This window comes from Gadus macrocephalus, chromosome 16 (genome assembly GCF_031168955.1).
Source record: "Gadus macrocephalus chromosome 16, ASM3116895v1".
Classification (NCBI taxonomy): Eukaryota; Metazoa; Chordata; class Actinopteri; order Gadiformes; family Gadidae; genus Gadus; species Gadus macrocephalus.
Window position 1 is genome coordinate 18,719,781 of NC_082397.1, and position 14,775 is coordinate 18,734,555.

Genomic DNA, 14,775 nt, shown 5'->3' on the forward strand with positions numbered 1-14,775 from the left:
ATGGAAGCATGAAGGACAGAAGGACAGAATGAGTAGTTGATTCTCGAAATAATGATGGTTACACTTGCTCCTAAGCTATCGCTTTTAGACCGTTTTAAGAAGATGGAAAAATGCCTAGGAGAAAAAGTGATGTCGGCGAAAGCCAGGCCCCGTGTAGGGAAAAATATCTGAGTAGGTGACGTATATTCCCCTGGACACATAAAACCATAGAACGCTGTGAAAAACACTGTCTCGTGTAATACGTTCAAATAAAGATGGAATCTCCCAGTTATGAGAGAGCACACATATCTATTCAAGATATCGAGAGTGATAGGCAAGCGTTTGTCTGGTACTCTTGTCAGTGACTTAGAAATACCTTTCGGCAGTAGACGAATTGCGGGTGCCGAAAAATGAACTAGAAAAGCCAGAATCCTGGCATCTTGCATAAATTTAATACCAGACAAGTTTCTACTAATAGAAGAGCATTTTTGGCTACGGGATTCTAAGCAGTGGCCGACACTGGAAAACTGATACATGCATGGAAATGCAAAATAAATTAAACAAAGACAATGCATGGCTATAAGCTTTGAGGGTAGACGGCGCTACGGCTTTTGCCATGAAGATCCTGGCGGAGTCTAAAAGAGAATTTAAACTGTTGCCTTATCCAACCAGAGTTTGTGGAAGGGTCGGCTGAGTATTGGATCCGCGTGCGCTGCGGAGCATAGGCGTCTGATTTCCTGGAAATGGAAACGGGAGAGAGAATCAGCTAGAACATTATAGTGACCAGGAGCAGAGACATAATAGTAGGGCACGCAGATCGCTTTTTATTAATCATTGCCACCACTAGTTCATTTTCGCAGAACATTGTTATGCCCTTGCCCCCACGAAATGCTAGCAGCCATGATTGGGTAAAGTTCGAACAGCGCAGACGACTCGGACCCGAGGGCGAATGGGCGAAATTCGGCTGGCCATCTTTCGTCAAACCATTGCCCTTCGAATAAACCCCGAACCCAACCGAGGGCGCTGCATCGGTAAATAGTTCAAGAGAATCTGATGATTTTGGCATGTCATTATAAAAGAAAGATATACCGTTCCAATTAACAAGGAGAAACAACCAGAATTTGAGGTCAGACCTGCAGCCTTCGCTGAGGTATATTATGTCGTTAAGATTTGGGACAGAAAGGGCCAGAGTTAGAAGGCGAGAGATGAACGAGCGGCCTTACGGTATAATGCGCATGGCGAAATTGAGCCGGCCTAGGAGGAGAGCATTTTGCGTTTAGTCCCTCCAGCAGTAGTTTGAAACTAATCGGAAAAAGATCTGATCCTCTGTAGTTTCTCATCAGGGAGGGATGCTTGCATCCTATCGGAGTCTAAGCGAATCCCTAGAAATTTGATTGAGGTAAACTGGCCCACCATTTTCTATTCAGATAGGGGGACGCTGATTTCCCGGAATGCTGCCGTTAGTGTGTCCAGAACGCTGGTTTGATTAGATGGAAAGTCAATTAGCAATATTTCGTCCAGCAAATGTAAAACGAATGGCAACCGACATACATGATCCAGCACAAGGCCTCGGATAACAACTTGAAGAGGTGGGGACTCCTCCTACACCCGAATGTTAACCTGACTGCAAAATACAATTTAGACTACCATTTAAATCCGAACAGCGGCCAATCGGAATGATGAATAGCATGATTTTAAAAGCATCCGTGATGTCGGCTTTAGCAAGCCAGGCTCCCTGACCTGACCATTTTAATCAACGCAAATGTGTGGTCGCTAGTGGCATTGTAGAAAGAAAATGGTGCATGATGCATTCATTGATACTAGCGATAGAAATACTTACCCGGATATGAACTACAGTTATTATAAGAACAGACGGATTCGTTGAAATTGTTATAAATACTCCTCCCATTAAACAGACGATCGCCAGGTTGGCCTACATGTTCACCACCATGGACGGGGAACAGAACGGGAGAGGTAGTAGAAGTCTTTGGACAGAGCACCGTTGTGTGCCCGTGAGAACTGCAGATAGCGACCGATAGCGACTTGTGGCCAGGGAAATGGGAGAGCAGGAGCTCGGTGCCCGCGATAGACCGGTCGATTCTAGTATTGAACATAGCTATGCATTGAGCTGACTTGGCAGAGAATGCTTTGTGGTATTCATAAAATAGTTCCCCCATAGCACTGGTTGAGGTCAGCGATGATAGCGAGGTAAGCGTCTAGTTCGATCCTCCTTTCAAGATAAACTTGCACAGCATGTCTCTGTAAATATCGAAAGCGGGTTAGTCTTGGATCTGTTGTCTTTAAAAGAACAGACAACTCGCCACAATCAACCCATTGGCGCTCAATAGCAGGGGAAGGTAACAGGAAACCCACAAGATTTACATCTTTACCCTGGAGTATATTGTATTTAGTGAGTTGGGAAATGGTTGCCGCGGCGGGCCTGATGAAACTCCTACCCGGATGCTGAACTGATAGAGCTGTAGATACTGTAAAGGATACGGGAGCTAGGGCAGCTACCGCAGATGGTGGCAGTAGGCAGGATGGCTAGACACGCGGCTGGTGTGTAGGCTGTGTTAGCGGAGAAAGCCGAGACCGATGGTTGCGCGCCGGGGCGCTCAGGCAGGAAGTGGAAGGGCACCGTGACGACTGAAGACGCGGGTTGAGGGCTTGGACCTTGGACCTTAACGGGAGTTCGGATCGATGTCTCGACGGCGTCCATCCTTGCCCCGAGGCTTTTCAAGGACTCGGCGAGGGTTTGTAGAACCTGGATGATATCCGTGTTGAGGACTTGTGGGTGAGTTGGTTGAGGATGCCTGGAATGATCAGCGTTCTTCATCGCAGTTTAGCCAGACCAGAAGTGGTAGGACGAGTAGCTGACTTTAACTGGATCCTTGAACTCCTGCGCGATATGGTAGGAGATAGAGGAATGGTATCTTCGTCAGATTCAGAAACGTCAAACTATGGGTGAGTACTAAGCGACATAGTGGGCTACTGAGAATAACCATCATCGAACGAAAAACCTAAGCAGCAATGGTGTCCGCCGGCCGGGTGTAACACAAAGGGACTCAGTGGGGCTTGTTTGTGAAGCGGGGGGTCCTCGGTGGCTGATATCCGTACAGGTGACAGTTAAGCACATCGAAGCAGCAAATCTCCGCTGACACCAACATCTTCCCTCGCTCAGATTCGGTGAGAGGCCGGACAAATTGTAGCTGGCAGGAGTAGGGGATAGCACGGCTGTACTGACTACTACTACCGCCACTACTACCACCACTACCACTACTATAGTTGTTTACCTATCCCCCCAGTCCACCTAGGCCGTTGACTCTGCCCACGGTCCCAGCTGCAAAAGTGGTGGTGGCGGCGGTGGAAGAACCGATCCCCAAGTCTGTCCCACAGACCTCCCCGACCCGGGGGATCCCGGCAGCTTCTGCTCCTTCACCCCGCAGCACCCGGCTGCCATCTTGGAACAATCTGCACCGACATACCGCTTCCGAGCCATAATCGTGACCGGGGGATGGGTGGGGGGGAACCCCGCCAGACGCTGAAATCCCGGAGCTCTAATGCGTGCAACGGACAATCCTCCATTTTTTTTGTTGTTTTTTTGTTTTTTGTGTCGGGTCGACGGATCAAAACAACAGTGGTGGAAAGAGAAAGCGAATGCAATGTCACCCTCATGTGCCTTTTTACAAAATAATAATAGGGGAAGTCCCTGGCCGATGAGCTCGTACCTTGGATAACGTCTCTATAGTCACTGAGGCTATGGACGAGGGATTCTGAGCCGATGAAACCCGACGAATCGTGCAGAGATAATAACACCAGTTTGAATAAGACGAAATCCTCTGGAAACGATCACAGCGAGATGATCTTAAACTCCGAGGACCTCCCGACCACCAAGGCCTCTGATGACTGAGGATGGACGATCCAGATGTGAGGCGGTCAGATCGTGCGGTGGACCCCCGCAGCACATCCTGCGTACTCAAGACGGGAGCTTGAGTATGCAGGACCCATAAGCTTCAGCACGAAGAGTGCACAATGCATCTGACCATGTAGCTCCCCACCGCACCAGCCGTGTACTACTTTAAACAACTTCTAGTGAGATGACAGGCCCAATATATTGAGATTTCCGATGCAGTAAAATGGCATCTGACGTAGGTGTAGGCCGTTTTTCAACGCAAGTGCACACTCCAAAACAGAAGGAACATATTCAATATTAGAAAAGCCAGTGTACTTTAGAGTGCATTATGATGAATATCCCATACATATAAGGTAATACATTATTGTATTACAAATGGAGGTGGCCGTAGTCTATTTGCAAAACAATACTAGCCCTAAAATTGGTCAGGTAGACTGTTTACATTTAGTCAATCTTTGGTAACATGGATTAATAACGGATATACATACTAAAACAATTGACGAAATATGATCAAAGATTGGGACCAACAAGCTTGTCATCTAATACTTCATCTGTTTTCTTAGTTGAAAAGACGCCTGGTAATGCATTGGATAAACTTGATTTCATGCTACATTCATAGTAAGTGGGAAGTTTAGGACTTTGAGCCTTATCCCATTTCCAAGAGAGGTCAGACACTATTAAACGATGTAATGATCGATGTTTATTTATACAACCCCTTTTGTAGACCAAAAATAGAATCTTACATATATATTTTTAAAATGTTTCTTAGTTATCAATAATGTTACAGCAGAGTTAACATAAACTGTTTATTTTAAGAGGTTATAATGCAGGTCTACCATAAAATTATAGCATATACAAATTAAAGCAGAGAGGATGACCATAAAAAGCAATCCGACATACTGTGAATTGAACCATGCGTTGATATACATTATGGATATACCATGAGGATCTGGCAGTTGAATCTGTATCTGCAATCCTTATGGTTTTATGAAATATCTAAACACAGAAAATCACTGTGTGTGAATGCAACTCTGAAAGCCTCTAGTTTAGGCGCGGGAGTGCATGTGGTCGCCTCATTACTGCGGCCCCCTATGGCTGGCCCCTCTCTAGAGCTCTGTGTACGTTTTGCCAGAAGACGTCGGTGTTCTGGCCGGCCTTTGGCCAGCTCAGATACGTGCTCTTCTTCACCATCTTCCTCATGCGGTAGTAAGGGGAGAGCTGGTGGTCCAGGAGATCTTCCATGAAGAGCAGGATCAGCACATCCTTATTCTCATCAAAGAGGCGGAAGCTGGGGACACAATGTACAGGTTCAGGCTGTTGCACAGCATGCTTATTTAACCTGTTCCAAGTAAGATATTATGAGAAAACCATTATTCTTTTCAAAACAAATCAAACAGATTCGGACGTAAAATATCAAGATAAAACAGTTCAGCGTCATATGATTGCCTTTATATTGTGCCTTGCTTTGATGCCTGGGTTTGTGTTTATGTTTCTTTCTTTAATTTGGTGCCCTGGGAACCAGATGAATCTGCATGCTCATATTTAATTTTCTCTGGCATGTGCATCTGGCCTAGCCTGGTTCAACATCAGACCTCATCTCAATCTACATTGAGAAGAGGTCTGGGAACCACACATTCATTTTCTCGTATTTGAGGTGTGGTTTATGATTATTGGGCGCTATGAATGTCTATCATATGAGTCTGTGCGTAGCTCATAGCCAATCGTATCAATTACGTATATAGCGTGACAGAAATTAAATGAGGAAGAAGACGATGGGTGTGTCGCATCGATGTCGTCATCGTCTTGTCGTCCCTCCCCGTTCTGTGATTGGTTCCCTATCTCAGACGAAAATCGGATCCATGGAATCCAGGCTGCCCAGCAGCTCAAAATGAAATCACACGCAAGGCAGCATGGGTATACCCAGGCTACATCTGGCCCCCCTTCTGTTCAGACAGATTTCCTGTAGACTGTGCCAGGGTCAGGCCAATCACGACCAACAAATCTAATATGGGGCTGGTACGGTGAATGTACGGAGGAGCGGCCTATGGGAGCGCCATTGAGTCACTTTCATAGACAGCCAAGATAGCGGCAACTGATGTGTCACACGTTCCTTCGCTCTGATTGGTTGTTGGTCATTCCAAATGCATCCAGATTCATTTTGGTCAGCGCCTGTTGATAACGTCCCTTGAAAATCAAAAATGAACGGAGAGGTTCCGGACTACGACGCATTTGTGAATTGGTCTGGCGATGACAGCCCAGGAATTTGCTTCCCTCAGAGAATTAATAAAGAGTTGTTGTATGATCTAGAAGAAGAGCTGTCAAAGTAGACAAGTTGATGTTTGCTTCATGGTGTCTTTGATTAGATAAAAGTGAGAAGGTTGCTGTGGTCCCCACCTGGCCATCTGGATCTCTCGGGAGCACCACTCACTCTCCAGGTAGGGTCTGCTGATGACACAGATGGTCTTCCTGCTGCTGTAGATGGCCTCTGTGATGTTCTCGATGATGGGCTTACCTGCGGAGTTAACGTTTGGTCCATGAACGCAATTTTCTTAACATAAGGAGTGTTGGTAAAAAGTTGGAGTCGGTGGAAGAAGTAGGGCCGCGTCAACATTTTTATGGGACTGTTTTTCAAAATGCAATGCCTTGTTTTTTTGATTATTTTTTACCTGTATTTCTTGGTCAAGTTTGAAGACTGAAAAGGCAACTACTATATTGAACAATATTCAATTGATTGTATACTTGACATACAATCACACAAATACAGCCATGCAACCAAACTTTGTTAAAGAACACCGGAATCCTCTGTCAGGGCAATGGGAATAAATGAGACAAGTATTTTTACTCTTCAACATTGACAGACAACAGAAGGGACAGGCAGTCACGAAGACAGACAGAGAGGCAGCCGTACCTGGCTGGAAGTCTCGGTGGTGCAAGCAGAGCTTCCAGCCTCGCTCGTCCTCCAGCGCAGGAAGCATCTCCCTGTGGACCCACTCTTCATCCTGGACGTTGTAGGAGATGAACGCGTCATAGCGGTGCTGCTCATTTTTCTTCCTCTCTCTCATGTCGTACAGCAATGCCATGAAGAGGTAGTAGGCATAGACCAGCTGCCAGCGCAGAAAATGATAGCTGAAGGAAGCGAGTAAAGTGAACAGTACTATGGAAGAGGTGGAAATGAAGCAGAGGAAATTGGAGTCCATCCAGCAGGAGCGCACGTCAAAGTCGAGGAGCATGGTGCTCTTCTCGCTAAGCGGATATGTACAGGGCTGATTGTAGCCTCTGGTGAGCTGCGTCTGCTCGCTGCTCAATGCCCACAGCAGGAAGCCAGCGTTGGAGCAGTCACAGGTCAGAGGGTTGTCAGAAAGATCTAGATAGGTAAGGGCAGGGAGGGACTGAAAGACGGACTCGTTGAGCACTGTCAACTCGTTCTGACTGACGATCAAACATCTGAGACTGGTCAGGTTGGCCTCCAGGAAATCCAAAGTCCTGAGGGCGTTCTCAGACAGGTCCAGAACCTCCAGATTAGACATGGCTTGAAAATGCTCGGGGCTCATGCCTGTCAGAAAACTTGCCCTTATGCTAAGGCTTTTCAAATTATGTGCGTACATAAATGTGTCCAAATGTGGCTCCTCTATGTAGAAGTTCACAGCTGTGAAATGCTCTAAATGTCTCATTTTGTGCAAATAATACGAAGGGATATATAAAGGAAATTCAAAGTGAAAACTTTTGCATATTATTGTAATGTTCCTCACAGAAGGTAATTCCATTAGGCCTTTGTAATTATTTGCATATGTACCATTGAAGCCCTCTGGCACATCCATATATATTGTAAGATTTCTTAACTCATGCAGTCCTTTGAAACGAATCATTTCGAATGGCAAATACACACTAAGACTTCGAAGGTTGCGCAATCCATCAAAGACATTAGCAGTAGTATAAAGTTTGTCCATATACAAATGCTGCAAGGATTCCAAACCCTTAAAACTTCCCTTTGGAAAATTAGGTATTTCGTTCCGAGTCATATCTAGGAATTGTAGTTTCTGAAGTCTGGTTTCGAAAACTCCTCCCAGCTCCAAAAGCATATTTGAATTTATAGACAGAATTTTCAGAACATTTTGATTTTGAAAAACACACCTCTTTAATTTCCTAATGTAATTGTACTGGAGATATAGTTCTTTGAGGCTTGTTAAATTAACAAAGTCTGAGCAGCCTAACTCAAGAATGTCATTGAAACCCAGGTCTAGGATTTCCAGTGAGGAAAGACTGTTTACAACCACTGGCACTTTTTGGAGGACGTTGCCACGCAAACCGAGGCGTCTAAGTCGCTTCATTGTTAGCACTGATTGACTGGAGAGATTGCTAATTTTGTTGTTTGATAAGTCCAACTCGTTCAGCTGGCCACACTGAGGCAGTTCACAGTCACTGCCCAAAGAGTTCAAATGGAGGTCCAGGGTCCGCAGAGATAGGGTTCTGCAGGCTGCTTTGAGGAGGCTGCTGTTGATCCATCTCTCCATATTAGAGAACTGTAGATAGGATAGGGACTCAACACTCTCTAGAATCTCACTGATGCCTTCGAAAGATACTGTAGTATTATGAAAATGAACATGAGTTATACTCTTGAGAGAAGATGGGTCTGGAAGGTCCACATGCATAACATCTTTTCCACAACTCGAAAGATCGATCTCCTCGAGATCCTTAAAGTAGTTTGTTGTGATGCTCAACACTTCTAAAGGATTAGAAGATAGATTTAACAACCTGACAGGGGAGCTCATGTTGTGGGGCAGATGTTTGGATTCAAATGAGGAGAAGTTGTTACCACCGATGTGTATTTCCTGAATGTGTGGTAGTTGGAAGATGGGCAGAATGTTAGTAATTTTGTTAAGCTGGTTGACTTCGAGTTTGACCGTTCGCAAGCGGGACGTTAACTCAAAGGCAGAAGGAGAGATGAGCAGGATTTTGTTTCTACTGAGGTCAAGCACTGAGAGCTTCAACATACCATGGAAGAGGTGCTTAGGAAGCTTGGTCAGTTTGTTATCTTGCATGTACAGTTCCCTCAGCTCTATCAGATGGACTAAAGAACTGTATTCAATATGAGCAATATGGTTCTGGTGAATATGTAACACTGTAAGGTTGAAGAAATATCTGAAGTCATGCTTGCTGACTTTTTTAATTCGATTTTCCCCAACATTTAACCACACTAGACCTTGGGGTAGGCCAGCTGGTACAGAAGTTATTTGATGGTAAGAGCAGTCAATGCTGATACCAGCCCCAGTCTGGCCAGAAAACAGTACTATGCAATTTGGTATTGAATAAGCAAGTGATGGGTTGAAATGAAGCATGGAAGAAAGAAGCAAAAGAGATACATATTGTGGAAACCATGGACACCAATATCTCTCTCTGGCCATGGTCTTCTGTGAAGGGATACCAGTCAGGTCAGCCTGGTCGATATAGTGTGGCGGAGTCGAGAATCGACCTACTCCATCCACACTACAAAGGGCGGAATGAAACTGAATCAATGAGAAATCCCCTGACCGGCTTCAAACACATCCAGTGAACATACATCTTTTTTACCAAATTTTAAATTTTAAATACAGCAAAAAGCTAAAGATCTTCCCTTAAACATATGGATAACACTGGTCTTCACTACATTATACAATTAAGATTAATTATTGGCGTCATTTACCTTTGCAATAATATTTTTGAAACACTGTGGATGACATATACAAATGGATGAAAATAGTATAACTATTATATGACAGTGATATAGAATTGGTTTAGTATTGATATCAGGCTTCATAGGTTAACTGACTAATTATGTTTACTAATTAAGTTTCACCAAACACAGTAAAGACTACAAAGGTGTATTAGGAAGAACAAGCATGATGATTTTTTAAATGAGGAGATTAATGTCAAAATGTCGACTTTGCGCATATCGAGCCTGTGTCTTTGCGCGTGTGGAGCCTTCGTGTGCGCGTGTGGAGTTTGTGTCAGCACGAAGGTGGAACCCGTGTGTTCGCGTGTATCGAGCCTGTGTCCGTGCGCGCGTGGAGCCTGTGTCTGCGCGTGTTGAGCCCGTGTATGTGCGTGTTGAGCCTGTGTGTGCGCGTTTGGAGCCTGTGTCAGCGCGCGTGCGGAGCCTGTGTCCATGCGCGTGCGGAGCCGGTGTGTGCTTGTGGAGCCTGTATGTGTGCGTGTGTCAGGCAGCTGTGGCCATCGAGCTCTGAGGGGCTAGGGAGCCACCCAGCTGATACCTCATCGACTCCACGGCCCATGGTGCTTAGAAACTGCATGTCCTCGATAGAAGGAGCCTCTTTGTCGTCATCCTTTACATTAATCTCGACATTTCGAGCCTAAAGTCGACATGATATGGCAACTTTATCCTCGAAAAGTCGAGATTGACGTCGACATGTTGACTTTATTCTCGAAATTCCGAGGTTTAAATCGACATTTCGACATTAATCTCGTCATGGAAAAAGAATATTTCATGCGTGTCCCTAATACACCGTCGTAAAAGACAGTTCAGGAGAGAGACTGAGAAAAGGCACATATTATGATGATGACACTAAGAACATCCAATTAATGATATTGACATGAAAATATCGGTTAAAACAGTTCTCTTGCTTTTAATACTCACCGCTTTCCGAAGGCCTCTTCTGATCACACAATCATTTAGGACTCGTCTGGCTCTATGGTGCCTGCTGCCTGAGATGAGGGTTTATTTGTATGCGTTTTGCCTATGTTGTTCCTCTTATTTTAATGATCTGTCTTACCAGCTGCATGGCCCGTGTTTCAGTTCACAGATCCTTAGAGAGGTCAGAGTGAGGTGAACATGGTGTGAATGCCTTAAAGGACTGTAATACACAGGGAAAGGCAACCAGAGATCTGCAACAGGAACACAGCTGCTGAGTTCTTCGAAGAAAGTAAAAAACTTTTACGGTATAGTAACTACGGAGCAAAAGGAGGGGAATCGCTTCCTAGTGGTTATGTGAGGGTAATACAGCTTGTGTGTTTGAATCTGCTTCCTAGAGGCTATGTGGGGGCAGCTTATGTTCTTAAAATACATAACACAGCCTATAGCAACGTGTCTGAGGCTCCTGTTGTGCCCATGTCCATCCTCTGTGCGGTTTGTCCAGATCCTTGGTGAACATGCCATGCAACAATGTTTTAAAGTTGTCATTGTTTACATTGTTAAACCCAAGGTACACTCACTCGTTTTGTACAATATTGGAGTGAACAAACCTTTGAAAAAGTAGAGCAATTACAAGATTTCAATGTTTATTTGAAACAAAGTTAAGCTAGGTTTGCTGAAGCCTGGAACTAAGTTTTGCATATGTACTGCAATCGGCCATTCGTGCAGAGCCCTTTAGGGACTTTTCACAACATGTGAACTTCACACCGGCTTCTTTCTCCTTAGCGAACTCTAGCGAAAGTACCACAATGTTCGAAAGAGGAACATTATGCTAATTGTGGAAAATAAAAATAAACTAACCCTAACAAGATTTTGCTATCAGAAAGTGAGAAACCGCGACACACACACACACACACAAGTACACACCCGCACGCAAACAATGTTAGAATAAGAGGAACAACCTTATGCTAATTGTGGAAAATAAAAATAAACTATCCCTAACAAGATTTTGGTATTAGAAAGAGTGGGCCCTGAGGACTAAGGACTCACAGACTCAATTGATCTCAAGTGCTAAGTGAGCGAGTGTGTGAGGCCACATGGGCTCAGATAGGTATATTTGGGATTGGGACACTACTTCACGAGAGCACATTTTACCTTGGCAATGTTTAATTACAAAGATGTTGCTGACACTTGCCGGTTTGCGAATTCTCTTTTTTTTGTTTTTTGTTCTTAAATGCAATGAAAACAATCAGCTACAGCAATTTATTGATATTAGAAAATATAATTGTTACTTTTAATTACTTCAGTATAAAGGCAAGGCAAGGCAAGGCAACTTTATTTATATAGCACTTTTCATACACAAGGCAGTGCTTCACATATAAACATATTGTCATACAATAAAATAATAGATAAGTAAAAGAAAACATATGCAAGAAATTAGTAAAATAGAAAGTGCAATGTATTTAAGAGAAAATTAAATTTAAAGTTAAAAAGGCTTTTTAGTAAGTAAAATTGAACGTGCAATGTATTTAAGATCAGATCAACAGTCTCTCTGGAACCCAAGTCGGGACTACAACCCGACCTAAAGGAACTTGGTCCTTTCTCTGGAACTCCAATCCAGATTCTAGGACTCTAACCCAGAACTTGGACACAAACTCAGGACTCTAACCCTTATACAAACAAACTCAGGACTCTAACCCTTATACAAACAAACAAATTCAAACTCAGGACTCTAACCCTTATACAAATACAAACTCAGGACTCTAACCCTTACACAAATACAAACTCAGGACTCTAACCCTTATACAAACAAACAAACTCAGGACTCTAACCCTTATACAACCTTTCTCTCTGGTATCAGATCATGTATTTTTCTGGTAAAAATAGAAAATAAAGGGAAAGTTAAAAAGGCATTTTAGTAAAATAAAGGTAAAGTATTTAAGATTTAGCAGAAAGCTAAAGCAAACATAAAACTCTTCAATCTTGTTTTAAAGGTGCTCAGAGTTGGGGCAAGTCTTAAATCCTCAGGGTGTTTATTCCAGCTATTTGTTGCATAGTAACTAAATCCTGCTTTCCCATGTTTCGTGTTTACTCTGGGGATAATTAACAGATTGGTCTCAGAAGATCTTAGTGTTCTAGAAGGCTTATGTAGTGGAAGCATATCAGTTAAATATTTTGGGCCTAAACCATGTAGGGATTTATAGGTTAGCAACATGATTTTAAAATCAATTCTCTGACCTACAGGAAGCCAATGTAACGATTTAAGAATTGGTGTAATATGTTCAAATTTTTTGGTCTTTGTTAAAACTCTAGCAGCAGCATTCTGAACAAGCTGAAACTTCCTTAGAGTTTGTTTTGGGAGACCTGTAAGGAGACCATTGCAGTAATCAAGCTTACTAGTGATAAAGGCATGTTCAAGTTTTTGTAAGTCTTCGGTGGACATGAGCCCTCTAAGTCTTGCTACATTTTTAAGGTGATAATATGCAGATTTTGTAACTGATTTGATGTGACTTTCGAAATGTAAATCAGAATCCATGATAACCCCTAGATTTCTGGCTTTGATTGAGGTTTTCAGGGACAGAGAGTGAAGGTGTTGGGTTACTTTAAGCCTTTCCGTTTTAGCACCAAATACAATTATCTCTGTTTTATCCGCATTTAGCTGAAGGAAATTTCGGCACATCCAGTCTTTCACTTGCTCAATGCACTGGCACAGCAGATCTATGGGCCGATAGTCATTTGGTGATAGCGATACATAGATTTGCGTGTCATCAGCATAGCAATGATGGTCAATATTGTTATTATGCATGATTTGCCCTAGTGGGAGCATGTAGATGTTGAATAAAGAGGGTCCTAAGATCGAACCTTGTGGGACTCCACACATCACGTTGGTTGATTCTGATACAAAGTCGCCAATGGAAACAAAGTAGTTCCTTTCCTAGGTAGGATCTGAACCAATTTAAGACTGTGCCTGAAAGCCCCACCCAGTTTTCTAACCTGTCCAAAAGTATTGTATGGTCTACAGTGTCGAATGCAGCACTGAGGTCTAGTAGCGTTAGTATTGAGGTTTTGCCAGAGTCTGTGTTAAGACGGATGTCGTTTACAACTTTAATGAGGGCGGTCTCAGTGCTGTGCAGGGGTCGAAATCCTGATTGGAAGGTGTCATAACAACCAGTTGATGCCAGGAAGTGATTAAGTTGCTGGAGGACAACTTTCTCAATGATTTTACTTATGAAGGGTAGATTTGATATTGGTCTGTAGTTGTTAATAATAGAGGTATCTAGGCTCCGCTTTTTTAAAAGGGGTTTAATAACTGCAGTTTTCAGGGCTTTTGGGAAGTTGCCTGACTGGAGAGAGTTGTTAACTATCTGCAAAATGTCTATTGCTAGGCAGTCAAAAACATTCTTAAAGAGGTAGGTAGGTAAAGAATCAAGGCAACAGGTGGATGGCTTTAGTTGTGTAACAGTTTCCACAAGAGTTTTAGAGTCAATAACATTAAAGCATGCCATCCCTGCCACGTTACTTTTGCCTGAACAGGGTGGTAGTCCAACATTTTTGTTTGAAGTGGAGATATTGATGGCTCGTCTGATGCCTTCAATTTTATCAGTATAAAAAGCTGCAAACTCATTGCATTTCTGCGTGGAATGGAGATCAGGTGGAATTTGTGTTGGGGGGTTGGTCAGTCTGTCAACAGTTGCAAATAGGGTTTTTGCATTATTAGTATTGGTTTTAATGATATTGGAGAAAAATGTTTCTCTAGCACTTTTTAAGTCTGAATTGTAGGCACGGAGGCTCTCTTTGTAGATATCATGGTGAATATGAAGTTTTGTTTTACGCCAGATGCGTTCAACCTTCCTGCATTCTTTTTTCTGTGCTGTTACAGAAGCAGCTTTTCTCCAGGGTGCCTTTTGCTTTCCAGAAATCGTTTTAACCTTATAAGGTGCAATGACATCCATGACTTTCAAAATTGTCAAATTAAAGTTTTCTACAAGATCATCAGCAGAACATGGGTTGAGAGGTGGTAGTAAGAAGATGGCCTTTCTAAAAAGTACATAAGATTCTTCATTGATATACCGTTTTTTGACAGTATTTGATTTTGTCTGTATGTCGGGAAAAAAAGATATATTAAAGAAAACACAAAAGTGGTCAGACAAGGAAGGATCAGTCACAGAGAGATCAGAAACATTGAGGCCCTTTGTGATAACCAGGTCTAGATTGTGCCCCTTACAATGAGTAGTCTCTTTCACATGTTGGGACAGTT

General features: G+C 43.2%; 1 protein-coding gene across 1 annotated transcript; it reads right to left on the reverse strand.

Moving 5' to 3' along the window:
* Positions 1–4,592: 4,592 nt before the first annotated feature.
* On the reverse strand, positions 4,593–10,602 carry LOC132474635 (toll-like receptor 13). Its single transcript, XM_060075430.1, has 4 exons — positions 10,524–10,602; positions 6,801–9,376; positions 6,287–6,404; positions 4,593–5,180 (listed from the first exon to the last, which is right to left on the reverse strand). Exons 2-4 carry the CDS (start codon positions 9,292–9,294, stop codon positions 4,982–4,984), a joined length of 2,811 nt encoding a protein of 936 aa, XP_059931413.1. The 5' UTR covers positions 9,295–9,376; positions 10,524–10,602; the 3' UTR covers positions 4,593–4,981.
* Between the last annotated feature and the right edge of the window lie 4,173 nt (positions 10,603–14,775).

What these genes read in the sequence shown, in the direction of transcription:
- LOC132474635 (XM_060075430.1), bottom strand. Translation starts at nt 9,294, where the DNA reads ATGGCCAGAGAGAGATATTGGTGTCCATGGTTTCCACAATATGTATCT. An exon ending in CCACCGAGACTTCCAGCCAG is followed by an intron (nt 6,405 to 6,800) that starts GTACGGCTGCCT and finishes TTAACTCCGCAG; the next exon opens with GTAAGCCCATCATCGAGAAC. An exon ending in CGAGAGATCCAGATGGCCAG is followed by an intron (nt 5,181 to 6,286) that starts GTGGGGACCACA and finishes TTGTGTCCCCAG; the next exon opens with CTTCCGCCTCTTTGATGAGA.